This window comes from Crocodylus porosus, unplaced genomic scaffold (genome assembly GCF_001723895.1).
Source record: "Crocodylus porosus isolate Cpor-Errol unplaced genomic scaffold, CroPor_comp1, whole genome shotgun sequence".
Lineage (NCBI taxonomy): Eukaryota > Metazoa > Chordata > Crocodylia > Crocodylidae > Crocodylus > Crocodylus porosus.
The window spans coordinates 174,499-200,564 of record NW_017728897.1 but is presented as its reverse complement, the minus strand read 5'-3'; the positions used below and the strand labels follow the sequence as shown (position 1 = coordinate 200,564).

Here is a 26,066-nt window from a genome sequence, read left to right as displayed (position 1 = left end):
TCTCCAGCCGGATTGCAGCGGGGGGGGGGGGGGGAGTGCTGTAATTGGCTTCCCCTGTGCTGTGATTGGCTTCCCACCCCAGCTGTGGGAGGCGGGGAGAGCCAGGACTGTGCTCCCTGCCTGGCTGAGCCTGGAGCTGCTGGGAGCACAGCCTTGGTTCTCCCCTGTCTTGTACCACCTAGCTGCTGGCTGCTTCAAAATGTTTTGAAAGTTTCTAAACGTTTCAACTAGCCTCGTTTTGTTTTGAGGCTGTTTCAAAGCCCTTCATTTCATTTTGATTTCACTGTTTTGAGCTCGAAATGAGTTGAAACAATGTTGAAACAAAATGGCCATGAAATTTCACACAGCTCTAGCTCTCATTGTTGACTGTGTAGCTGGCCGGTGACTGTCATCCTTCCCTGAGGTCTCTTCCAATCCCAGTGCTTTGGGGGAGGGATGGAAAAAACTGCAGAAAGGGCAGCATTGTTTGAACTGCCCTGCTTTCTGCTTGGGGTCACTTATTGGGCTGTGTTCCTGGTTTGCCTGTCAGCAGCTAGAGGTGCAGGGTCCCAGAACCCAGATTGCCCCTTCACTGATCTCCTTGACAGCTGGCAGGCTTGATGGTCTCAGCAGGGGCTAGCATACCTGGAGTTTTGACCCCACTGTGGCTTAACACATTCATGTGACTCAAGTTTTTTGCTTTCAAGACTTTGAGGTGAAATCTCCCCCAAGCCTCTGTACCTATCTCCTTGAAACCTGGCAGGCTTCATGCCCTCAGAAGGGGCTACCAATTCTGCAAGTTTCATTCAAATCAGGCCAGAAATGACAAAGTTATAGGCTGTTTTGAGCTTCCCCATTATATCCTATGGGCGAGATGTCGAAGCAGCAAAACTGTTTCGACAAAACGAAACGGAACAGCAGTTTTGAATCGAAACAAAATTCAAATTGAAATGCTGTTCCGTCGAAACACAAGTCAAAATGGAACAGTGCCGTTTTGCACAGCCCTATTGAAAATGTGTTTTCAAACTGATTTTGCATGGCTTCCAAATTGTTACCTAAACTTCAGTTTTGATATTCTAGAAAATTAAATATTATCCTTGAATGGTCTAGTCTCCATTGTTTTCCTTGTGGAAAAGCTATATATTCTATAAGAAGCAAGACACCAAGAGGGTTTTGTAGAAATTTTTAAAGAAATATTTAACAGAATCTTATGGAAATTACCCTAAAAATTGACAGGATGAAATGGAACATGATCTCCTTTCTATAGCTTTTTTGATGTTCTCCCATTGAATTCTTGAGTGGGAATATAACTATTACTTGCATTGTAGATTAACTAAATTCTAGATTCTAAATTAACTATCACTAGCTATTTTAGCTTTTGCTGCTACATAAATGTCAATGGGTGCAGGATCTTTCTAATTTTGACTTGGGAGTCGTCTGCCACTATTGGGAAAGCATTTGAGTAAAAGATTTTGGGAGAGTCCTTGACAGGACAGGCTGCCCTGGGTATCATTATGTTGGAATGCTGGTTGCCAAGATGCCCTAAACATACCCCAAAAGGGTTCAAGAGACTGCATTATACACAAGTCTTATTTCATCCCCAAGAGTCATTGCCCAGATAGAGCTGCTCTTGTTGATTCATTTGCTTTAGGGGTAGGAAATCTGTCTCTGTATCTTTGATCCCTTATAAGGGAAGGGTAGTTTGCCTATCTTTATGTGGCTTCTGTGTTATTTTAAAATCACATAGTATGTCTTCTCAAAACCTGTTTGCCTCCTTTGTTAGAAGAAAAAAAAAAGCTAAGTAGAAATGCAGCACAGAGTAACTTATCTCATACAAAACCACTGGCATGTCTCAATCCAGACAGAACTTTCCTACCTGTTTTTTATCACAAGCCCCTCCATAGATGAATTTGAATGGGGGTTTTCATCCATGGACCACAGAGCCTTTTCCAAAGGCAAATAAACATAATTATCTTCTACTTTGCAGATGGGGAAACTCAGGTGAAATGAGGGGAAGTTACCTGCCTGGTTTCACAAAGCAGATTAGCAGCAGAGGCAGGAATGAAACTCTGGGGCCTGGTTTTCAGATATGCCGTGAGTTTGCACACCCAGTTGGAGTTGATGGGAATTCTGTGGCTCTCAGAGTTGGCCAGAAAACAAGAATCCTGTTCCATGAAAAATTGCATGGCTTTGGCATTTGTTTTTATTCTGCCTTGGGCCAGAGTCAAGTCTGGGATGTAGGAGTTGCAGGTTCAGGTCTCTCTGGCCTGCCTCATTCAGAGCAGGGGCTAGATAGACTGTGGGCTTTGTATCCAGCATCCCAGATGGGCATGCTAATCACTGGGCTCTTGCTGCACAGTGTTGTCTTTGAATCCATCCTGGACCTGAGCTGTCTTCCTAAAGTCAGTTTAATTACATCAGATTATTTTCCATAAAAAGATTACTTTAAAAAAAAAATGGTATTTGTCACTGGAAAATACTAGTGTTGTGCTGAGAATGTGTGGACAGCACTCCAGGCACTCTCTACTGAATATCAGTCGCTACTTTTCTGGTTAGGCCTGTACTGATGAAGTGAGCTTTCAAAAATTCCTAGAACTCGTATTTATTAGAAAAATCACGTTTCTACAAGATGTGGCTTTGCAAGCACCAGGAAATCTCTGTAAGTGATTTCTTCCTCTAGAACTGGAGGAAAGCTAAGTTTCTATCAGAAGGGAGCTTACTAGCACTATCAACCATAAAGTCTTGCTGCCCTTCCAAGCCCCAAGAGCAAAGGGCTTGAACTACTTGGGATGCAGCACATTGCTCAGTTAGGCTGCAGTACAAATGTGTATTGTCCACCTGCTCTTGTTCCATGTATGCCAATCCTGGAAATGAAGTGGTAAGGCTGCCCTGGGGCATACTTAATATTGCACTCAACACCTGCGTTTCTGATATCTGCCTGGTTCAGGCAAGTCAAGTCATAACCAGGTAAGCTGGAAATCAAGGCTGGAACTCAGGAGTATAACTAGAAAGGCATTTGGCCCACTCACAACATGCTGCAAGAGGGTGAAGGAGGATGGGTGCGGGTGCCTGGAAGAAGGTTTCTTTTTGCTGCCTTAGTAACTGATGTGTTCGTACTGGGTAGCTGGATCAGTTATCGCTGCAGGGAGTGGAAGAGAAACGGAACCAGAGCACACGTTCCACTCCCCAGTTCAGAGCCTGCAATAATTTAAGCCTGTCCAGTCTTCTAAGGAAACCTTTTCTTCTCGGCTTCAGCTGGATAGTTAGTAATAATCAGCCACAGGTTGCTCTGTGTTGTCTCAGCTTTTCCAGGAGGAAGAGAGCCATCTGATTCAACTCTGAATGGAGAGGATCCCACAAGAAATGGAAAACACCTAAGCTGAGAGGGTCCTGTTAGGAGGGGGTAGATTTATATAAAGCCTGCTGTGAGGACCTGTTTTGCTCCAGGCAGTTTTAGATGGTTTAGATGCTTATGATACAGGGTGCAGAATAGATCACAAACTTCTCTGACTTGGCTGGGGTGCTGGCTTATCAAGCTAGCCATAGAATAGATGTATTTTGTGGTCCATAGTGAGTGGGTATGGATCGTTGTGGTTGCTTATATACCGGATTGCTTTTGTTGGTACAACAGGGAGCAGCAGTGCAATCAAAAAACATTCGTAACCTATGGGGAAGCTTAGGTAATGTTTAATGGTATAGCTTTTGCTGTAAACAAGCAGGCCTGTAGAGGCCTGTCTTGAATGTAGACTTAGCCTTGCGAGAAAGACCTAAGGGGCTTGACAGAAGGTGACAGGCAAGTGAGTTCAAATCACATGACTTGGGCTCTCAGGGACATGCTGGATGGCAATTGTTCTGCTTCAGTGCCAAGGATATTCAGGTTTCTTTGCTAGTGTTTCCAGAACAGCTGGGCAGGATTTTTTTTTGTCTTGATATCAATTTTCTGAATTCAAGGGACTACATTCGACTGGACACAGCACTTTATGCAGACAAAACATTTAAGATGTTGGCGCTTGCAGAAATGCTGCATTGTTTATGCAGAACTTTCTTGAAAACATTTCATAGCAAACCATTGTTTGAGCCTGGAAATGCCCAAGGAGATGGAGCCATAGCTCCTAGCCTTGGACGTTCCCTAGATTCTGCAAAGGAAAACTAGACAAGTCGATCATGATTCCCATGCACCCAGCTTTCTCCTGGCTCACTTTTTGTGGGTGGAGTGTGGACAAATTAGCCCTTTGAATGGATTGCTTTGCTGCTTAGAAACCCTAAAATGTTTTCACTGCTTGCCTTGCTCTTGGCACAGGCTGATGCCTGCTCATAACTACGCCATGAGAACAGCCTTCTCCTCCCAGTTATGATTCAGTCCTCAGGAGGTGGTTGGAAAGAAGCTACCCCTATCCACTTGGGTCCCACCACTCTCACATGCCCTTCCCCCATGCCAAGTGTCTCAGTGCCTTCTTTCCCTTAGTGTAAACCTTGGCCTGGTGGACTGCCTTCTCACCCTGACAGTCATCTCTTTTCTTCCACAATTTAACACCTTTTTTTATTTTTCCAAAGGTATTCTGAAATAAAATGACTCCAACCACAAGTATGGAAAGAGTGCTGCCAGGCTGGCATGCATGGAATATATTGGAAGCACACTGAAAATGCATGCATAGCTTTACTTGAACAGATTCAATGAAAGTAACTTCAGATTCCTCGTATGCACATTCACATATCTCACAGCCAGTCACTTCAGTTTCATGTGTTGCACTAGTTGGTTCTGCCTTAGCTTCCCTGCATTTGTTTACTTCCCTGCCAGTCCTGTTGGTTGGTGATAACCATTTAAAAAACCTTTCCTGTCCCTCTGCATGCTGTGGTAGTCTGTGATTGGTGTGCCAGTGATGCAACAGCACTGAAGCATTCCATTGACACGGACATGAGGCATGCAAGTGGTGTATAATTAGCAGGGTATCATGGAGTTTGCTTTAATTTACATAAATAAATGTAAAGACTCATTTAAGAAAGGATATTTTTAGAGCTACAGCATGGGACTGATGGTTAGGAGAGCTGAATTCTTCCATTCTCACTTCTGCCATGCAGTTTCTTAAAAAATGAACTTGGGCAAATTTCTTAACCTATCTCCCTCTGAATTGCCTCATCTGTAAAATGGGCCTATTTTCTAACCTTGCAGAGGCTTCATGCTTCTTAATGTGCTTTGAGATCTGTGCATGAAAAATGCTGTGCAATTCCAAATCCATGCTGATACCTTTTCGTTACTGTCACGGGGGCACTTGGATGCCCTGTGTCTAAAAGGAAATAGAGAGCTGCCAATCACCAGGGCAGCCCAGGTGCCAGTTGCTGGGGCAACCAGGCAGGTCATGTGGCCGGAAGGGGGCAGGGCCGGGCCTTTATAAACAGCCCAGGCTGGAGCCTAGCCGACAGTTCTCTTCTGGCAGCCGCAGGAGCAGGAGCAGGAGCTCTGCAGGAGAGCTGAGCCGGCTGAGGGGATGGTTGCAGCCTGACTACCCAGACTGGCTGCTTGAGGATATGGACTGGAGAGAGAACCCTAGAAGGGGTCGTGACTAAGAGCCAAGTGAGAGCAGACTTTGTGTTATAAGCCGGTAGGCTTCTTGTTTGTGTTGTAGCCGCTTGGCTCATGGTTTTGTTATGGTTAATACCGGAGGACCGGGTGAGGCTGTAGGGGTGCAAGGAGGCCTCACGGGGGCTCCCCAGTAGCTTGGGGGTTCCCGGTGCCCAGCAAGGGCACAGTGAGCAGTGCCACAGTGGGCACAGCATGACCAGTGGATAGGATCCTGCTGGGATCCTATGACCCCAGCTGACTTCCTGCCCTTTGGGCAGGGGGTTGGACTCGATGATCTCCCAAGGTCCCTTCCAGCCCTGATGTCTATGAAATCTATGAGTGCCGGAGAGGCTCTCGGTGCGTGGGGGTTGTAGCCCCAGCTGCGAAAGGGCGCACAGGCCCTAGAGGGGGCGGGAAGTGCGGCAAAAGGCCCTAGAGGGGGCGGGAAGCATGGGAAGTGCAGCAAAAGCCCCAAGAGGGGGCGAGAGGCTCCAGAGAGGGCGAGGAGCGGGGGAAAACCACAAGACCCACTGGGGTGAGGTCTGGGCATGGCAAGCCCAGAGGCGCCAGTAGCGAGGTGCAGGTTGCAGCACCGGCCCAGAGGCTCCGGTAGCAGGGTGCAGGTTGTTTAACCGGCCCAGGGGCGCGGGTAAAGGGGCAACAGGTGCGTGACCAACCCAGGGGTGCCAGGGGCGTGATAGGCCCAGGAGGATTGGAGAGGGGTGCCAGGTGAGTGACAGGCCCGGGGGTGCCAGAGAGGGGCACCAGGGCAGGACGAGCCCAAGGGGCGCCAGAGAGGGCGCCGGAGGGCAAGGACAGAGTAACGTCCAGGAACAGCTGCGAGGCTTGGGGCATGCTAAAGGGGAGGTAGGAGGCACATATTGCCCATAAGGCTGGGGGTGTTGGAGCACCCCACTTGGAACGGAGGTAATACCAGCGCAGTGTCAAGGTGGAAGTAGGCAGCCTCCCTTACTGAACTCATAAGATCAAAGACGTGGTGGGCGAGAAGAGGGTCACCTTAATTGATACGGCAGGGGGCACTAGCGAGCTCATGGCTGCTCGCAGGCCCCACTCCGTGACAGTTACTTTAATGACCTGTCACTAAAGCTGACCAGTCCCCATCTGATTACAGTGGGTGGGTCTAATGCTTTTAGAGAATGGTTTGTAGGAGTACAGCCATTTGGGTGCTTACCAGGACTGCCAGGAGTCTCAAGGATGAGCTGACTTCCTGATGGAATTTCTGCTTGTGATTCGTCACAATTTCTGCTTGTGATTCACCTCCTCTGAAGAGGTTCCTCATCCTGCTTCTTGTCTCTACTGAAACCCAGAAAGGAAATACTGGAGCTTGACACAGGTTGTAGAAATGAAGACTCATTAACTGTTTACTCTGAACAGGAATATGGGAGCTTGTCTCTGGGAGGAATGCTTTTTTGTTGGCTTCTAGGAATTCTGGATGATCTCAGAAGTGTACAATTTGGTTAATTCTGCCTCCTGTTTCTGGTCTACTTCACACCCATGCCACTCGTCCTGTCTAATGGGGGGCAAACATGGTAGTCTTAAGGCATTGATAAACCAGGACACTGTTAACATGTCATGCTGCCTTGCAACCTACACTACATCTCTTTCATTAGTCATGCTCCTGGTCATAGGTTTTAACTTTTATTTATGCCGGGGCAGGGGGAACTAGTATGAAAGACATGTAGAAGGTTTTATGCATTTCAGGTGGCAGCCCTCTTCCCAAGGAGAGCCAGGGCCTTTGGCCCCCACATGTACTTGGCACCTCTGCTCCTGATCCACTGAGTCCATGTGGGCATCAGTGTCCCGATCAGTGGAGTATGAGGGTGCCATTTCAGAACAATGCAGCCCTTCAAAGGGAAAATATAGATGTGACATTTGGGCTAGGGACAGACGTTCAAAAAGCCTGAGCCTGAATTGATTCAATCTTTTCAGATTAGCCTAACCTGGTTCGGTTGAACTGGTTTGAAACCAGACAGACATTCTCTCTGGACTGAGGAAATTCAGGCACATGCCTGCAGTGCCTCAGGCTAAAAGTCAGGGGGTGTTAGAGCAGCCCTCTCTTCACTTCCACAGGGCTGAGCTGAGGTGGGTGTGGCCAGGCCCCAGCAGCACTCTCTGATTAGGGAGGTCTGCCTGCACGGTCTCAGGCTTTTCCTGGCTGCCCCGGGCTAGCACTCTGAGGCAAGAGTGTGTGTGCAGTGCATGCATCTGTTGATGATACGCCGCTTTTAAATCTCCCTCCCTGCTTCATCATACTGTTGGCAGCAAACTGACAAGCGAGCAAGCCAGCTGGGGGCTGATAGTGATAACAATCTTTATCACCTGTTTAGCAAAACAATGTTGTCTCTCCATTACTTCAGACTTACGGTTTCATAGTTATTAGGGCTGGAAGGGACCTATTAGATCATTGAGTCCGACCCCCTGCCCTGGGCAGGAAAGAGTGCTGGGGTCAGATGACCTTAGCCAGGTGTCTGTCCAATCTCCTTTTGAATATTTCCAAGGAAAGGGACAATACCATCTCCCTTGGAAGCCTATTCCATATTTTGGCAACCCTCACTTTAAAGAACTTTCTCCTGATGTCTAGCCTGAATTTGCTCTCTTTTAACTTGTGTCCATTGTTTCTAGTTACCCCAATTGTCGCCCTGGTAAACATTGCATTCCCTACTTCCTGATGATCTCCCCCCATCCCTGATGAGTTTGTAGATGGCCACAAGATCACCTCTCAGCCTCCTCTTGTGGAGGCTAAAGAGGTTCAGGTCTCCCAATTGGTCCACATAGGGTTTTTTCTGTAGGCCTTTAACCAGATGGGTGGCCCTCCTCTGAACCCTCTCCAGGCCATCTATATCTCTCCTGAAGTGCGGTGCCCAAAACAGGATGCAGTACTCCAATTGTGGCCTGACCAATGCTACGTAGAGGGGAAGTATTGCCTTCCTAGACCTGTTTGTGTTGCACCTACTTATGCAAGAAAGGGTGTGGTTAGCTTTACTTATTACCTTATCACATTGGTGACTCATGTTCATTGAGTTATGACGTTGAGGTCCCTTCTTAAATAGCTTACTGGTTGACCTGTTTAGCTCCAAACAGCCCTAAGCAGTCACTGTTTTGTCTTCCTGCCTCGGTGAAATTCGAGATAGATGCAAACAAACACCTTTTGACATTAGCTAGATGCCTCGGGTCCATGGGCCTGGGGTGTGTGCTGTAGGACTACATGCCTAGGGTCCATGGGCCTGGGGAATGTGCTGTGGGAGATGGGAGGGAGGGGATGTCCTGCTTGAGCAGTGGGGGTGGGGAGTGTAGGGCAGGAGGAAGCCAGGCAGACCCTGCTGTGTCTGCAGTCTCTGCTGCAGCCTTACACAGCATTAGCTAGCATGCCACATGCTGGCTATGGTCTGTGCTGTGGGAGAGAAGAGGAAGGGATCCCTGCTTAAGCAGCGAGTGGTGCGGGGGCAGGGGAAGCCAGCAGACCCTGCTGTACCTACAAGACTCTGCTGCAGCTCTGGCTGGGGAGCAGAGGGGAGAGGCCAGCCTTGCTATGGAGCAGAGAGCTTCACCCAGCCCAGAGAACATGCTAGGATGCTGGGGGACTCAGCAAGGGGTCTGGGACAGACATTGCATACACCAGTTTGAGCCAAATCCGTTAAATCTGATACTACATTCAACCAAGCTTATCTCTAACCAGTTTCAGCCATTTTCAAACTGGTTTATGTGCACTGAACATCTGTTTTGTTACAGGTTTAAACCAGTTTCTGATCACTTAAACCGTTTATGTGTAATGTCTGTCCCTAGCCTTAAGAGGCAGGTAAAGCAAGCTTAGCCCTGTCCTTTGAAAAATGCTTTGTGATTTCTAGAGGCAAGGGGCTTGTCTGTTTATAGCTGACTCCAGCTTGATTGATTAATACCTGGTTTGAACATGAGTGGAGACATCAAATCTTTATGGGTGAGGAGGGTGAGCCTGGTTTCTCATTCCCCATTACAGAGGCTTGCTTTGAGTTGCCCTCAAAGTGAAACCCAACTGAAAATTCTGGATATTGTCTGATTTGAAGTCACCCAAACCCCTTAAACTGAACAGCAGCTTTATGGGAACCACATCCCAAACTTTAATTAATGTAGCAGGACAAAGCAAACCATGTTCTCCCCACTTCATGAGTTTCATTATGAGAGAGTTTCACTCAGATCTATGGCTGTAATCCTGTTCCCATGTCATGCCATGAAATGTCCTATGCTATGAAAAAGCAAGTCGGGTCCCTTTCTGAAAGTTATGTTGGTTGTCAGGATACTACATATTTAACAGCATGAACTCAACCTATAGTAAAAATATTACTGCCAAAGCTTACGTGAAACCATAAAATAACTGCTATTAGTGACTTCCACATTTACTTTGTGTTTTTTTTTCTCTTACATAATGTTCTCCAGAAGTTGTCTTTTCTATTGCATGAAAACTACCCAGTGATGTCATGAAACCTTTTTTCAGTAAAAAGCAGCCAATGATGACTGGATTGTAATATACTTTTTGTGGAGTTTAGCAGCTTAATACAAAATGTGTTTAATTCAAGTCAGTGTGGCCTCTGTGAACTCAGAGCCTTCTAAGTATGAATGAGCATATCAAAGTCCAGCAGTTACTTTTTCACTATTAAGGCTTTTAACTCTTGGGAATTACTTTTGGTGTAAGGATGCATTGTCACAGACCTCATCCCCTTGAACAAAACATGTGGCTCTGCATGGAAATACTGGGTAGCTGTGTGGCAAATTTTACATAGTTATACCAGCACAAGCTGCAGTATAGACGCAGTTATATAGTCCTACCTGACTTCTGTTCAGAAAACTGGTTCAAACTATACAGGCCAAAAAAACCCTTTTCTTTTTTGCCTTTATAAGCTTCATTATCACAGCTCTTGTCAGGTCTTTTCTGACTGTCTTGGTGATACAAACAGGCTGGGTTTTTGTTTTTTTTTTGTGAGGGGGCGAGTTTTTTGCTTTTTTTTTTTTTTTTTTGCCACAGGGATAACTTATTCTGGTGGTTGACAAAGATAGAGTGGGAAGTTTGAGCAAGGGTCAGGCGCTAAAACAAAGGACAGTGAGGTCTCCATGCATCAACGGAGACAGACTTATTTATTTATTTATTTATGGCGGGCTGGGTGAAAGCAGCTTTCCATCCTGGTCTCCAGGGTGGCAGATAGCTGCAACAGCCCACAAGGAAGTCAGAAATAACACTTACTTTCTGCTCTGCTCTCACTCTCCTTTGGGGAGGCAGTGCATTACTTTCCCATCTCCCCCCCCTGTCTTCTACATAATTTGGCAATCTCAAAAAGGAGCACAGGGGAGGTTTCACTCTCTCCCTCTCCCACTCTCTGCCATGAACGGAGCAGGGAATAGCAGGCCCAGGCTTTTCCCTGAGAAGGGCTGTTTTAAAAGAGTAAGGAAGAGAGCTTCCTCCCTGTTACTTTCCCTCTCAGCCGGATAATGGTTTCAGCAGGCCAGCCCTGCAGTTTTCATATCAGAATATTTTGGATTCTAGACACGAGGGCGGCATTCAGAGCTCAGTTCCTCCATATTAGCATCTCAACATGTTCCCTTAATGACAAAGAAACCAAATGGCTCCTGCAGAGTTGCGTGGCAGGAGCTCAGTAAAGGGAAAGCATGTATGCCCTTCAGTTTATTGTATCTGTGTGTAGCTATTGAATAGCAATAGAAAATACGCTGGAAAGGATGACAGCCGGACTATTTTCTTGGCAAGTTCCTTAATGACAAGGGGAATCTTTTTCCTAAGCGTGGTTTGGAAATGTGTTGTTGGTGTTGGGATGAAATCTTGGCCAGGTTGAAGTCAATGAAAAAATGCCCTTGGGCATAAAAGGGACAGAGATTTCACCCTGGGGTTTAAACTTAAATCTTTGCATCGCACTGAATCAGGAACCCTACAAAACAAATTGCAGAGCGGATCCTAGTAGTAATATTTTGACCCGAAAATGGGGGAGGAAGTTTTTAAACAACTTCTGCATCTTATGTAGGAGTGACTTAAGCTCTGTTCCTCTGGGTTTCCTATACAATTCACCTGTCAAACAGAAGGCATGTCTTTACCACTAAAATATTCTTATCTTGTATATGGATGACTGAGTCACCATACTCATGCCTCTAGAGGGCATGAGCCAAGAGGAACGTCTTTCTCCTCTGGCTGTCTCAAATGTCAGAGTGCTTTTCAGAAAGCATTATGCAGTACAGAAGTTGTGATGTACCAGTCACAAAGAGCTTCAGAATTTTAGTTTAGTTCAGAAGTTGAAGGGACAAATCTTGATAACTGCTCTGGGGGTATAAATGCCAGTGTTGTCAATCCCAGATGTTGAGCTATTGTGAGTCAGACCTCCAAGTTCCAGGAAAAAGTATGAGATTTGTCTTAGAAGTAGTGGGATTATTTAAAGAAATGAGCTGATTTTATTCTGAGGCTTTTAGGTGTCAAGCCTTCAAGCTTTTCTTTGAAAACAATAGGTCTGGAAGCTTGCATAAAAAAAATGCAAGCCTGGATTCTGTCACAATCCAATGACTTCAGAAATTGGGGCTTTAGGAAGAACAGCAACTATTGCAATAAAATTATAAGAGTTGCAACAGTACGATTGAGAGCACTTCTGCTGTAATCATGGGCACAGGGGCTACATTGAATTGATTTGCAAGTCAGTTGGGTCACTTCAGATTTATATTGCTATCAATGCAAGCTGACTTTGGCTCCAGGTGTTTCTCTGAGCATTTTGAGTCTGCAAATCTGGGCAGTAAATCTAACACTAACTGGCTTGCTTAGGACATATTTGAGATGTTGATGTACAGTGCCAGCATTTTAGAGAATTGGGCGGATGATAGCACTTCAGAGGAAATCCAGACCCAGACACGGGGGATCTTTGTAGATCTGAGCAAAGAGTGCCTTCCTGGTTCTAACACCAGTATCCAACCCAGCTTCCCACACAGTCTCAGTTTCACCCCAGCGAAACACGCGTCCCCCTGTATGCTCCAAATCTCAGAATTCAGGATCTGGTTAGACGCATGTTCATACCATTATAACCAGTCTTTACGTCTTTGTTAAAAACAAGTAAAAATGATGAGCAAATGGTGGCTGTGTGCAGTTTGTGCGTTCACGCTGGATCCTAATTTTACAAAACCCGTGTAACTTAACAGTGTTATTGTTGCCTGTTCAGACGCTCAGCCTCCAGTGGCATTTCCAGTTTCAGCTGCATTTTCACTTCCACCCAACTTACGAAAAAGTGCAGTTTCAGATGCCCATCCTGCCCAAGCAATAGCCAGCCCTTCTGTTTGTGTTACACTGATTTCATGGTACAAAAAGCTGAAGCGTTTCCTACTTTTCAATGCTGCTTTGATCATAGATTTGTTCCCATGCAAGAGACTTTCCATAAGACAAGAGCTGGGTGAGATGTGCTGGGGACATTAAAAGTACAGATCACAGCTGTGATCCGTTCAAAGCAATAATAATAACTACACACACACTCACACTCACACTCAGACTCTCTCTCTTTCGCTCTCTCTCTTCCATGGCATATTTTCTTTGTAACCCGAAAGCCAGTGAGAGTGTGCTCCCGGAATAAAGTTCAGTGAAAACTCTCTAAGCCTGAGGGCAAAGGAAAAGACTATATTTGGTGATTTTTTTTTTTTGTTTGTTTGTTTGTTTTTTTTTTCTCTGTTGTGCTGATCTTCTCTGGGTGCTCAATCACAGACAACACCACACCAGTCCTAGTGACCACCACTAGAGCACTTAATAACAGGGCTGGATTTAAGTAATATGAAGCCCTGAGAAGGCAAACTTAAGAGCTCCTAAATCTCATGCTACTTCTTATGATAGTGGATGGGCTACTACTGTATTAAATGACTGAGAAGATTAGGTTCAATATATGCCATTGTGCTTTTTCCGTCAGTTTATCCATACTTGATATCAGTACTGATTTTTGAATAAGCCATAAGCAAGCAACTTTATAACTTCTGATTGATTTTCAGGGAAGAAGATTACATCTTCATGATTGAATTAATACTAATCTGCAGAACATGCATAGAAAACAGAGCTGTTGGCTCCCCCCACATGTCTCGCAAACTAAAGTCAAAGGCATAAATATAGGAACGCGAGCTTCAAATGAGGGGAAAAAAACCTCAATCCTCCCATTCTGGGGTCAAGGAATGACAAATGTTTAACTGGCAAATTAACTGACAAGGCTTATAATAATTTGTATTTATTTCTTTTAATGGATTGAGTTGTGCTTATAACTCTTACTAAAACTCAGCTGTTTGAATCCTGCCTCCAAGAAAGCCCCATGGGTTTTGTGAATTCTCAGCCTGGCAATGTCTGCAGTTTCAGGAGCCCATGAAACTCTGTCTGCCTTTTTCCAATATGAGTAGGAAGGGAATCTATAGTCATGGAAAGATTACATTATATGAAAGACTTTTGGAACTCCTGACCTAGCAAATTGAAACCAAGTTGTTATATATTTGCTGTCAGACTTTTTCAATACAACATCGTATACAGAAATAAGAACCAGGGAGGCTATGGTATTGCCATGCAGCTGGAGTGAGTCAAATATACTGTGCCAGGCACTGGCACCTCTGAATGCTGTGCTACTCCACACAGGCTGCTTCATAAATTGGTTGCTTCAGGTGGATTAATTAGCATTGCTGAGTATCAGCAACTGTTAGTCTGTTCCTTGCATGGCATGATAAGCTTGCTGTGTAGACACACCCTGTGTTAGCTCACTTCACTGATTTGTGGGATTACATTTGGAGAGAGGAGTAGGGCATTATATTTACCAGTAGGCCTTGTATATAGGTAGCGAAAGTCATACTCGTTTCTAGTTCTGTAGGGTTTGTATCTAGCTTCTGCTAAAAATGGTATTTTGATTCCCTTATTCAAGGGCAGGCAGGACAGGGAAATCATGGCAGGAGATTGAATTAATCTTATCAAGACTTCACTTGCTACAGAATAAAAATTACCCTGCTTTTTTTGTGCTCCATTACCCTTTGGTGCATTAAGCATGTTAAAACGCAAAGGATGGAAGTCCATCACACTTGGCATAGTCCTTCCTGTTTCCCTATGAGGAGGGTGTAATCCAGCAGGAGAGTTAGGAATGGATAAAATCTCCCCAGAGAATATAGGATCTGTAAGAAAAGTACTTGTAGATGGCAGGCAAATGAAATGTCCATCTTTTTTGTGAAGATGGGGAAGAAATAGCCATGCATTCCCTTGGAGTCTAGTTTAATTGGCAGCAGTGTCTTTTCATTGTAAAAGATGTGCATAATGACAGTGACCGTGGATGCATCTGATTCAGAACCCCAGAAATGAATGCTTATCTAGATCTTAGTAATGGGACTGCCCAGTGCTTACGATCAAAACATCATACCCAAAGCTTTGGGGTGGGTACATTGTCCAGATGCTAGCTCTGCAATATAACCCTTTTTTGATTTTAATAAGGACCAATGCGGTATTTCTGCAACAAAAGATACAAACACTCAGTCAAGAGTGCCCACTGTCAACTCTGTACTGACAAGTACTACACATCTGCAGCTGAGAGGCTATTTAGATTTCACTACATAATTTCTCAAGGACTTGGAGTAGGTCTGATGCACTATTTCTTAAGATCTGTTGCAAGTGATTAGTGCTGGTATAAAGGGAATGGGAAATGCTTCTGTTTTGATGCAAGGCAGCTGGCACTCATTTTGCACTGGTATACATTATTTTGTGGTTTTAGCCTTGGATTAAAAAGTCAGTTGTCATTCCCCTTAAATTGACACAACCAGTGACATTCCTTTACAATGCTCACATACCTCTTACTTAGTCTCTGGACACTTATCCAACAATAACGAAGTAAACGGGCTAGGGCTTCCTTCACCTCACTCCAAAATTACAACGTGTCATTGACTTCTGGTCTAGTGCATGGAAATGAAAACAACATTTTAGTTTCAAAATATGAGTTGCATCTACCAAGGGAATGCATGAATTAAAAATAAGGGCTAGTAGCTTCTACAGCCACTAATATTTGCTTACTGTTCACACTATTTCCATGTATGCGTCATTTACACTGTGTCATTCCAAGATAGGAAGTCCCTACACTGATCAACCAAAAAGGTTACATTAATAACCTACCCCCGAAAGAGCAGGAGACTGAGTTTGACATGGCTGTTTTCTATTTTTACCAGACTTTGGCAGGCCATTAGCATTCTGTCTAAAGTGAGTCAAAAGTCATAGTGAACAGAAAATTGTTATTTTTTTTTTCTCACTCATTGCTACACTAACTTAATAAAACACTTTCTGGGCTTGGTTTTCTCTTATCTTTTACACTGACATTAAATGGGAAAGCAATGGCTATGTTGAGGTGAGTGTCATTAGAAAAAGGAGACCGTTAATGGCCATCTGGGCACAGGGCTCACTCCGGGCTCTTTTGCAATTGAACACTGCATTGAAAGACTGATCTGCTTTCTTCTGCACAAAAGTTTGGGAGATCCATTTGGTTAAGGATTAAAGCTGTCTAATAGCAAACGTGATCTGAAATGTTTTAACTGTACTAGGAACATCAATGTAGAATAATGTTCAGTGCCCTAGGAATAACTGTGCTGTGCAGTTGGATGTATAGCTGTTGGAAAATGAAGGGCAAAAGTCTCTATGCTCAGCAGAGCTGTCAGGGCATCACTTACAGACCTCTGGTCCTCAATCCCTAGTGAATCTCTGAACAGCCTTGGCTGCTTTAATTTGCACCTGGTGGCTCCATTTTTTTAAGGGATCCTTTATCAGCTAGCTACTGCTCGCTCTGCCACACCTTCCCTTTCTCCCTCGACTGCAGCGTGCCCCCTTCCTTCATCAGCTCAGTTTAGAGAGTGAGGATTGCTGTTTTAGCAGGAACAAATTATTTTGTGCTTGAGGGGGGACTGCATTCAGCAGAAGCAGAGTAAGAGAAAGAAAGTCATCAGTCATTTTGCACTATTCTGACAAGACTTTGATTCTCTTTCTCTCATGCACAAATTTATCAAGAGAGTTCCCCTTCACTATATGCAGCTCAGAAATCTTTTCTTAGTTTTCTAGGGTTCAGTTTCAACGTGTGTCCAGAAGATGATAGCATCAGATGCTCTAAAGATGCAGAAGGTATGGACAGCGAAATGTGCCATACAAAATTAAAGGGGGAGGACACATACCGTGTCAGTTAATCCATGCCTGCTCCTATCCCATAGTAAATGGATGGTACATTGATACAGCTTACCTGTGGTTTAGCTTCCACTTATCAAAGGATGGGACAGTTATGCAACAGTTAAAGCAGATTAGCTGATGCACGTAAGCATTTCTCCCTTTTAACCACATACGAATTGTTCATCTTGCCCATACTTTCAGATCCATTTTTAGGCTCTCCTGAGACTTGTAAAGTAGAGGAACTGCTTGTTGTCATAGTTAATGAGGAGGGAAAGACTGAAGTTAGGATTCAGTGTCAAACTTCTTAGGTGTTGGAAGTGTTAAATTCTGCAGGTTTAGTTGGGCAAAGAATGGACATGACAGGCAGACAAAATTTGGGGGTTAAATTGACCCTCACAAACCTCAGTTACGATGTGAGATATTTTGTCTTGGTTTAATGCATTTCTCTAGCAGCATTGGTGTATGTGATTTTTGCAGAATGATCGTGACCAATACTTGTTTGCTGGGAAACCTTACGAATTGCACAATCTGCCCCAATTTCTCTTCCAATCTGAACATGCTTATGTTTTCTTGGAGGAGAAAGGAAGCACTTCTCAGTGCTAAAAGGCCTATTTATTAAAACTTGTCTGTAACAACCAAAACAAGCAAATCATGTTTTCTGGGAAGTTGGGAAGTTATGCATGTGTTCAGGATGTGTTGTCCAAGCTAGTTACTGACTTAGGGATTCTTTGGTCATGTTATTAAAGTGGGAGCATCATCATAATAATAATAACCTTTCCCTTGGAAACATGCTAGGGATTTTTTTTTGTGATGGTGGACTATAACAGAAATTGGTCCCATCAGCTTTCCTGTTACTCACAGATTCCCAGAGCAACCATTATTTTGGCAGTCTAGAATAATTCCATATCCAGAATATTATTTTAATTTCCAAGAAACAAGAAGTTAGCTGGGGGGAATCTTGTTACAATGGCTAGTTTCCACGGTCATTCAGAAAGAAACCTTATGAACAACTCTCTGTCAGCATCTTTGGGGGCCTACACATATTTGATAATCATGGGCCCCCAGCTCAGTAAATCCCTTGAGCATGTGCTGAGTCCAGTTTAGACTATTTAACATTAAGTACTTACTGATGTTTTGATCTGAATTGAATACAATATGGGCATGTTCACACAAGTGCGCATGTGCTCTTTGCTGAGCCTCAAAGGCTTTTGAGGTGCTGCAAAATGCACTCTGTGTACCCCATGCAAAATGCACCCCATACACATGATTTGATTCTCCGTGCTGCATATTTTCAGGAACATCCTGGTATCATGCCACTTTTCTTCGGTGTGCTTTTTCTTGATACCAGGAATCCGCGTGTGCATGGCTCTGGCCAGTCAGACTCTGGTTTTGGGCAGCGCATGCTGCTGCCATGTGCATGCGCTGCCCAAAACCAGAGCTTGACTGGCCAGAGCCATGCTCCAGCTGCCAGCTAGGCCCTGCACATGCAGAATGCTGTCACTGCAGCCCCAGGAGGCCCCCAGGAGCCCAGGGAAGGCTGCTGGGCCCAGCCCAGGTACTGGCCGCAACCTCCTCTACCCCATACCAGGCGTTTCTGTGGATGTTTGAATAGTTGATGAAATTTAAAAAATCATTAACATCACTCATTACATGGAAGTCATTCAGATTAATTGTTCTGCTCTTTGTAGAATAACATTTTCTCTTAGTATGTCTGGGATAGCTGCTCACTGTCTACTCTCCTTCCATGGCAAAAAGTCTGGGTTCAGCCAAAGGCTGGAAATATGTAGTAAAATGCATGGAAAATATTTTGTGATCAATAAGGGGACACACAGCTGTCCTTCCTCATGCAGAACTGGATAGCAACCAGTTGAATCGAACCCCTATCTTGATCTAAAAGTGCTGTTCTTAGCTGGTTGAGCTAACAAATACTTTCTAGTTTAAATAGCCAAACAGGGCTTATGACATGCTCAGTCCATGTTCCACATGGGGAAAAAAGATAGAGGGCAGGTATCTGCACGAGGCAACTCATTTAATATATACAGCAGTGATGACAAATGTTCAGTATTTTTCTGAAATAATAACTATTTAACCCCAAGATGGGAACTAGAGATCAGTTTCCAAGTACAATGAACAGAAAATGTGGTTATGGGCAGGGATCCTGGTTTTCTCTGTTTAAAAATCTCAATCCCCCCCCACCACAGATTCTCTGATTAAAAAAACCCAAAATCCGTGTTTTCCATGATTTAAAATGAAACACCACTATCTATATAGGTATCAGTTGAACACAATGTGTTATTGATATATTTACAAATTTAAAGCAGTTTGGAAGCCTACCAGTACCTCAATCACTTAATAAAATAAGTTCTAAGTACCATTACATTTTGGAATTTGATTTTGGGTTTTTTATCATGGAAAACCAGAGCTCCCCCTGCCCCCTTTGTTTACCAGGATGTGGGTCCAGCTGTGGCTGTTCCCCCCACCCCCCACTACTATGTGGACTGAGCAGCCCTGATATGTCAGTGCCCTGCCCATGCCATTGCCCCTCACTCCCAATGCACAGCCCTCCGGTCCTGCCGGTGCCTCTCACTTTACACCTGGGCCCCGGGGAGGGGAGTAGGGAGGGGAGTCCTGAGCTTGTAGCGGGCAGTCTGCATCCACCCCTGGAAATCTGGGGAGCACATGTCCCCCCTTCTTCTCCCCAGGAGTGTGCGTAATGCTAACCCCCAGAAGAGCTGCCTGCAGCTCCATCCTGCTCCCTGCTCGGGCCCTATGGTCCTGCATTCCCACCTTGGCCCTGGGCCCCAAATCCCTGGCCCCACATACTGCCCCAGCTGGGCAGTGCCTCCAGCCCTGTCCAGCTTCCTCCCTCCCTTGCTATGGGGGCCTCAATCTGTCCCACCGCAGACTAACCTACAGGGAGCTCCAGGAGCTGCTCTCCATGCTGCCTGGCTGCTACGTGCCTGTATGCACATGCACGTGACACCCCTGCCTGATTGCCCTCCTCCCGTTCCCTCCAGCCCCTTGCAGGCTGGAACTCTGCTAGCTTGCAAGGGGAAACCTGCTGTTCCCTGCTTTTCTCCATGAAAGGAAAAAAAATCTGTGGTTTTCTCCTTAAAGTGAGAAAATCTGTGTTTTCCTGCAGTGAACAAAAAAACAGGATCCCTGGTTATGAGTGATTTTTTTTTTTTTCCCCTAAAAATCTAATCTTCCCTTCTTTGGTATTGTGTACCAAAAATAAAGGGGCCCACCTGAATGTAGAAGTTTGGCTTGGAGAAGGGGAAGTCTACTGCAACCCAGGAGGGATGTAATAAACCAACTACATTTAACCTTGTACCTGTAATCAGTGGTGCTGAGGACAGTTGTGAATATCTGATATACAGTTAGTTCTGCTTATGGTTTAAATAAATACAGCATAAAGAGAGTTTGTATTAATGGCTATCAGGGAGAAAGCCCTTCTTAGGCTATTACAGCTTTTTCCTGCTGCCATTCTTTCAGTTTCTGATGAACCTGCTGGTGCTAATTGCTGTCAGAAATAACATGCTTGTACTAGATGTGCCCCTGATTTGATCTAGTTTCTGCAGTTCTGTGCCCTGTTGTTGGCCACATACAAATTGCTGCTGTGGTCTGTGGCTTTCACAGATCCCAGGAGACATCATATCTTGAATTGCTGGCTGCTTTCTTTAGTGGAAGGATTTTTGAAGTAAATAATGAATAGATCATAGTCATGGGAACAATTGCATTTTTATTCAGTTATTAAGGAGTGAGCTGTCAGGTCAGTGTGCCTGCCATAGACACATCTGCACATTCTTTCCCAGCAGATACAGCTGGATCCCACTGTTGTTATAACTGTGTCCCTGACCACCCTCTCAGCTCCCAACTGGGTTTCCTTTGGAAGTGAAAGCAGAGCCGAAGTGTGATTTCTCAACCACTGTGTTCCCTGTTGCTGGCCAGAGCTCAACAAAGAAAGATGGTGTTGCCTACAAAGTAGAGCCTTGGTTTTAATTTCTAGTTCTGCCACTGATCTGGAGGGTAACCTTTGGCGAGTCATTTCTCCCTCAGTACCTCGGCTTCCCTATCTGTCAAATAGAGAGCATAATACTGTTTGCCTTTGCAAAGTGCTTTGATATCTGCTGACAGAGGTGCAGTGCAGGACTTTGCTTTTTTCTCCTTAAGCTACTTAAGTGGGAAACATCCTTACAGTTCACTAGCAGCTTCTGTTAAGTTTCTAGGCACTCTCTACGCAGGTCAACTAAAGACCTTTAGAAACTGCTTATAGATTTCATGGGGACTTAGGACTGGAAGGGATCTCCTGGGCCATCAAGTACAGTGCCCTCCTGTTACAGGCAACTAAATTGTATCATCACGTTTATGTAGTTACAGTTCATGGGGCTTGATCCATTGCTCACTGAAGTAAAGGGGAATTGAATGGATTAGTCCCATGATGCAACAATATCTTAAGGATGTTCAGAAGTATCCAGTTCCTTCAGGAACATCAGCCAGAAAGTGAACCACTGACTGATTCTCCTTTTGTATTTGATCTGATCCCTGAAGTGGTGATTCCCTTTGCATATCAAATCCCACTCCGTTATCTTCTGAGTATTCTTGTTATTTAGCTGAGCAGTCTAGTGCTACATCTCTAGGGAGAAAGTAATTTCCCCTAAGTCACTTCATGTCAACACTTGCAGCTGCTTGCCTTAGGACTCTGCAGAACCGACATATGAAATTACGGCTGCCTTTCTAATTGTGCAGATATGTAGAACCTGCCCTTGGGAACAGTTAGATACCATGCATATGACTGTTCAACACCATGCACACTAAGATGCTCTCTTTCACCAGGAGAGCAGAGGTTTTGTGAGTTATTTGTTGTCAGAGCAACCAAACAGCCTTGAATTTTATTTTCCTGTGCTTTATTTGTTTTTTTCCAGTTGATTATCTACAATGTCTCACTGGCTTTGCCTTAATGCTCCACATCTTTTCCATTCCAGGTTCTTTCTTTCCTGCAATCAAGCCCCCGGACACAGTTTTTAAAATAACATTTTGGCTTGGATATTTAAACAGCTGCATCAATCCCATCATCTACCCGTGCTCAAGTCAAGAGTTTAAAAAAGCATTCCAGAACATCCTAAGAGTTCAGTGCCCCTTGAGGAAGCAGTCTACCAAGAAGCAATCCTTTGGCTTTAACCTCAATCATCCAAGTAGCCCGGCCATGGGAAGTGGCAAGGACGTGGTCCGTATCCCTGTCGGCTCTGGGGAAACCTTCTATAAGATTTCCAAATCCGATGGGGTCTGCGAGTGGAAGATGTTCTCCACCGTGGAAAGCATGTCTGCAAAAAGTGCAATTTCTAAGGACCAGTCAAGCTGCACAGTTGCCAAAGTAAAGAGCAAAGGGTTCCTAAGGGCATGCTGCTGTACTGGCACATCAGGGAATACTGTCCGGGAGAACCGTAAAGTGCCCACCATTAAAATACACACCATCTCCCTCAGTGAGAATGGGGAGGAGGTCTAAAAAGGGGTTGAGAGCTCTAGCAGGAAGGGTCATGGAGGAATCTTTACATGTGATTTTTCAGCTCTGGCAACCTGGTGGTGCTGCTGGTGGGGGGTTACGTTACTTTTCTTAATGGGAATTCAGGGTAGGGGTTGCAGTACGGTGAGCACAGAGGTCAACAGCTTAGCTTTGTAAAGCAGCTTGAGATGTGTGGAGAACTGAAGTTAACTTCAGTGGGTGGTGGTGGGTCTGATCCAAAGTCCAGTGAAGTTGCTGGCAATCTTACAATTGAGTTCAATGGGCATTGCAGACATGATAGTCATCTGGCCACTTGGAATGATTGCAGCAATGTTTCCTTGCTGCTTAGTGGCCTTATTTTTCCACTGTAACTTTTTATTTTACAGCTCCAACCCTTCTGGTTTTGAAGCTCAATGAAAACAGAGGGGAGGAAGTCCCAATGAGTACCATAAAATATTCTAGTGATTTTTGGCATGGATGCTTTCAAAGGGCTCTAATTTTAGAGCCATTTTATGATCTCTTTTTATTTATTTATTTATTTTTTAAGGCTGAACTTGTTGATTCAGTGCAGTTCAAGCTGAGGGCCTGGGGAAGGGAAAGCTTTGCACAGAACGTTACGTATCTTGGAGTGTCCTTCAACAGGGGTATTCAGTAGGGATGTGTGAAGGCTTTTCAACTGTTTTGTGCCTCTGTTCAGTTCCAGTCCCAATCCTGTGAGGTACTGAGCATCCCGGGCTATTGAAGAAAACAGGGAGTTGACCACACGCTGGGTCATGTCCTCCACTGGTGCAGATCTGTGTAGCATCATTCACTTCACTGTCAATGGAGTGATGGTGAGCGATACCAGTGGAGGGCATAGCCTCGTGTAATGGACAGCATTCCCTGGCCTGACCTCAACGATGTTGGCGTTTTGGTGAGTTCAGCTTGCAGATTTAATGGAAACATCCCCTCAGCTTTTGCCCTGCTTGGCAGCACCGCCCTAAGTCCCACTTTGTATTCTGGATTCCAGCAAACTCCATCTCGAAGCAAAACATGATCAAAAGAGTTGCACTGCACCTCATTTGAGGGGGAAAAAAAAAGAAATCTGCCAGAGTTTCCTCTTTAAAAAAAAATTTAAAAACAAACAAAATGCGAACTCAGTCCTTCCAGGTTCATTTAAAAGGATTTTGCACCTTAGTTAAGTTGCAAAAATACCTGTATCCAGGTGAGATTTATGCATCTTGAGGGTGATCTTTTTGCACCATTTTATTTTCTTAGTCATGGTAAGGCCTCCAAAGGGCTATTGACATATTAAACCCCTCCAGTTCCAGGTACTTGCAGTAGCCAGGTTGTGGCATGTTGATGTATTGCAATCATTGGAAGATATTCAGATGTTTTACTGCTGCGGCACTGCAGATCTTTACTGCATCCTTCCTTTGATGCTCCCATAGTAAGGTCCTGAAACTCCCACCTCAGAATTGGCCCCTTATTTCTATTCGGATCAATGGAAGTTAAACATATATGAGATAAAATAGTCCTCTTCTCCTCCTGCCCTTGACTGGGAATCCTGAAGGAGAATAATTGGAGTGATTTTTACCTTAGTTATTCAAACAAATAAACAGCTCTGCACCTGGAAGTGATGATGGGAGGAATTATTTGTACAATATTAGGAAATAACATAATTACCTACTGAGCCTGCCAAGTAATAAAGCAGCTTTCTTGTCACAAAGCACAAAGCTTTCCTGATGCTCATGTGTCAATCCTGTGAGGTGCTAGATGATACCCATTGATCTGAATGTGGATGGAGACTTCTCAGCCTCTAAAGGAGTGACTGGGAGTTTTGCAGGGTAAGGCCTTGAAAAGGGACCTGGACATCACTGATGAGGAATCACTATTCATTCATCTCTCATTCAGTAATTAGTCCTCATATTGATGGTATTTGATTCTCCAATGTCTTTCAGTTATGCACAACTTAGACTGTTTCCTTCTGCAAATGCACAGCGTCATTTGGACCTTGTCAGCTGTTCTGTGAAACACTGCAAAATTAGCATTTCAAGGGCTTGATTCTCAAATGCACTCAGGTTGCTTTAGACCTCTGGCTCTCAGTAAAGCTACTGCAAAATGAATGCAGATGTAATGTCCATGTTGAGACTTTCTTATGTGGCCAGGAAGAAATAAAGCAGACTTAGTGTAAATCAGCATCAGGTTGTAAAGCAGACTTAGTGTAAATCAGTTCTACAGGTAAGAACAAAATACAGAAGAATGTTTTCAGTTCAAGAAACTCCCAGGCAAAGTATCATCAGACTTGGGGATGAGACTTACAACAGGCATTTAGGCAGCTAAAGATGCAGATAAATGCCCAGTAAAGTCAATAGGAGTATTTAAGGGAGTTAGAATTATTTCCTAATTTTCAGTGGGAGGTAAGTGCCTAACCTTGTTCAGTAGGTAGTTGTATTTAGTAAAGCACACACCTGCCTCTTGAGCTACTTCAGTTCCTTTAGAAATCTGGCCAGCGTTGTCTTAGCTATCAAAGATCTCTCAGTTAGTCTGGTTAAAAAGAATTCACAGACCTTGTATCACTAGCCAATTTTTAATGATGAATGTAGGAAAAAGTATAATTTTGGTAGACAGTTTATAAACAGAAGCTAAACTGGCCAACAAAATTTCACACTCCATTTCCATGCAGCTGTACTCTGAGTGCACTAAATAGCTGGTGTCAATTCAGAGAACATGAGTTTAATTCAAAGATTTCTCAAGACCTAAGAGGCATGAAAGATCTCATAACACTGTCGGTTTCTTTCTGCTCTATTGATCAAGAGCACTTCAGATACTCTTTGGGCACGTCTACACATCACCCTAGGTCACTGTAGCGACATGCTAAGTTGCCATACGAAGTGCTACGGTGATGTAGCAACTGCGTGAGTCTACACGAGCAGCAGCTACTTTTGCCGTAGTGGTGTGCTCCCCTGTTTTAGTGCGCCCTAGTGGCTAAAACTAATTGTGCACCGTGTACACAGTGCAGGAGCAATGTTGCCATAGGGAGACAAGTAGATGCGCCCTTTGTGTTCCTTCCATTTTCCTTCCACCAGTTACTTCAAATACATGTTTTATGTGTGTTTTTTTTCAGGTGCTGTAAGAATAAAATCTGTTCACAGCAAATTGAGTTTGCAATGTGGCAGCTGACTTTTAGGGGTGAACCCATACAGCATGACAGCATCTGCTTTCATAAATCATAGAAAAGGAGGGCTGGAAGGGACCTCAGGAGGTCACATCTAGTCCAACTCCCTGCTCAAAGAGGGACCATCCCTAACTAGATCATCCCAGCCAGGGCTTTGTCAAGCCAGGCCTTAAAAACCTCCAAGGATGGAGATTGCACCACCTCTCTAGGCAACCTGTTCCAGTGCTTTATTAACCTTCTAGTGAGAGAGTTTTTCTGGATATCTAACCCAAACTTCCTTTGCTGCAACTTGAGACCATTTTTCCTTTTTCTGTCATCTGCTACCACTGAGAACTGTCTAGCTCCATCCTCTTTGGAACTACCTTGCAGGGAGCTGAAGGCTGCTATCAAATTCCCTCTCAGTTTTCTCTTCTCCAGACAAAATAGTTCATAGAATCATAGAAAATGAGGGTTGGAAGGGACCTCGGGAGGTCACATCTAGTCCAACCCTCTGCTGAAAACAGGACCAGTTAACTACGTCACCCTAGCCAAGGCTTTGTAAAGCCACATCCAGTGGTGACACGGGTGCACCCCCCTGAGTATGCTGGTGCACCCCCTGACTCCTTATGGCTCCCGTTCTCTGTGGATCAGCCACTTGGGTGGAAATTACTGACCCCAACTAAGCAAGCATGCCACTCTCTCCAGCCTGGGA

At 44.6% G+C, this 26,066-nt stretch overlaps 1 protein-coding gene across 1 annotated transcript in view; it reads left to right on the top strand.

Moving 5' to 3' along the window:
• Positions 1-23,281, top strand: part of ADRA1A (adrenoceptor alpha 1A) — a 27,621-nt gene extending 4,340 nt beyond the window's left edge. Inside the window, exon 2 of the mRNA XM_019556555.1 lies at positions 21,701-23,281. Coding sequence (XP_019412100.1) covers positions 21,701-22,221 — 521 coding nt within the window. The 3' untranslated portion in view covers positions 22,222-23,281. The remainder of the gene's footprint in view (positions 1-21,700) is intronic.
• Positions 23,282-26,066: the final 2,785 nt, after the last annotated feature.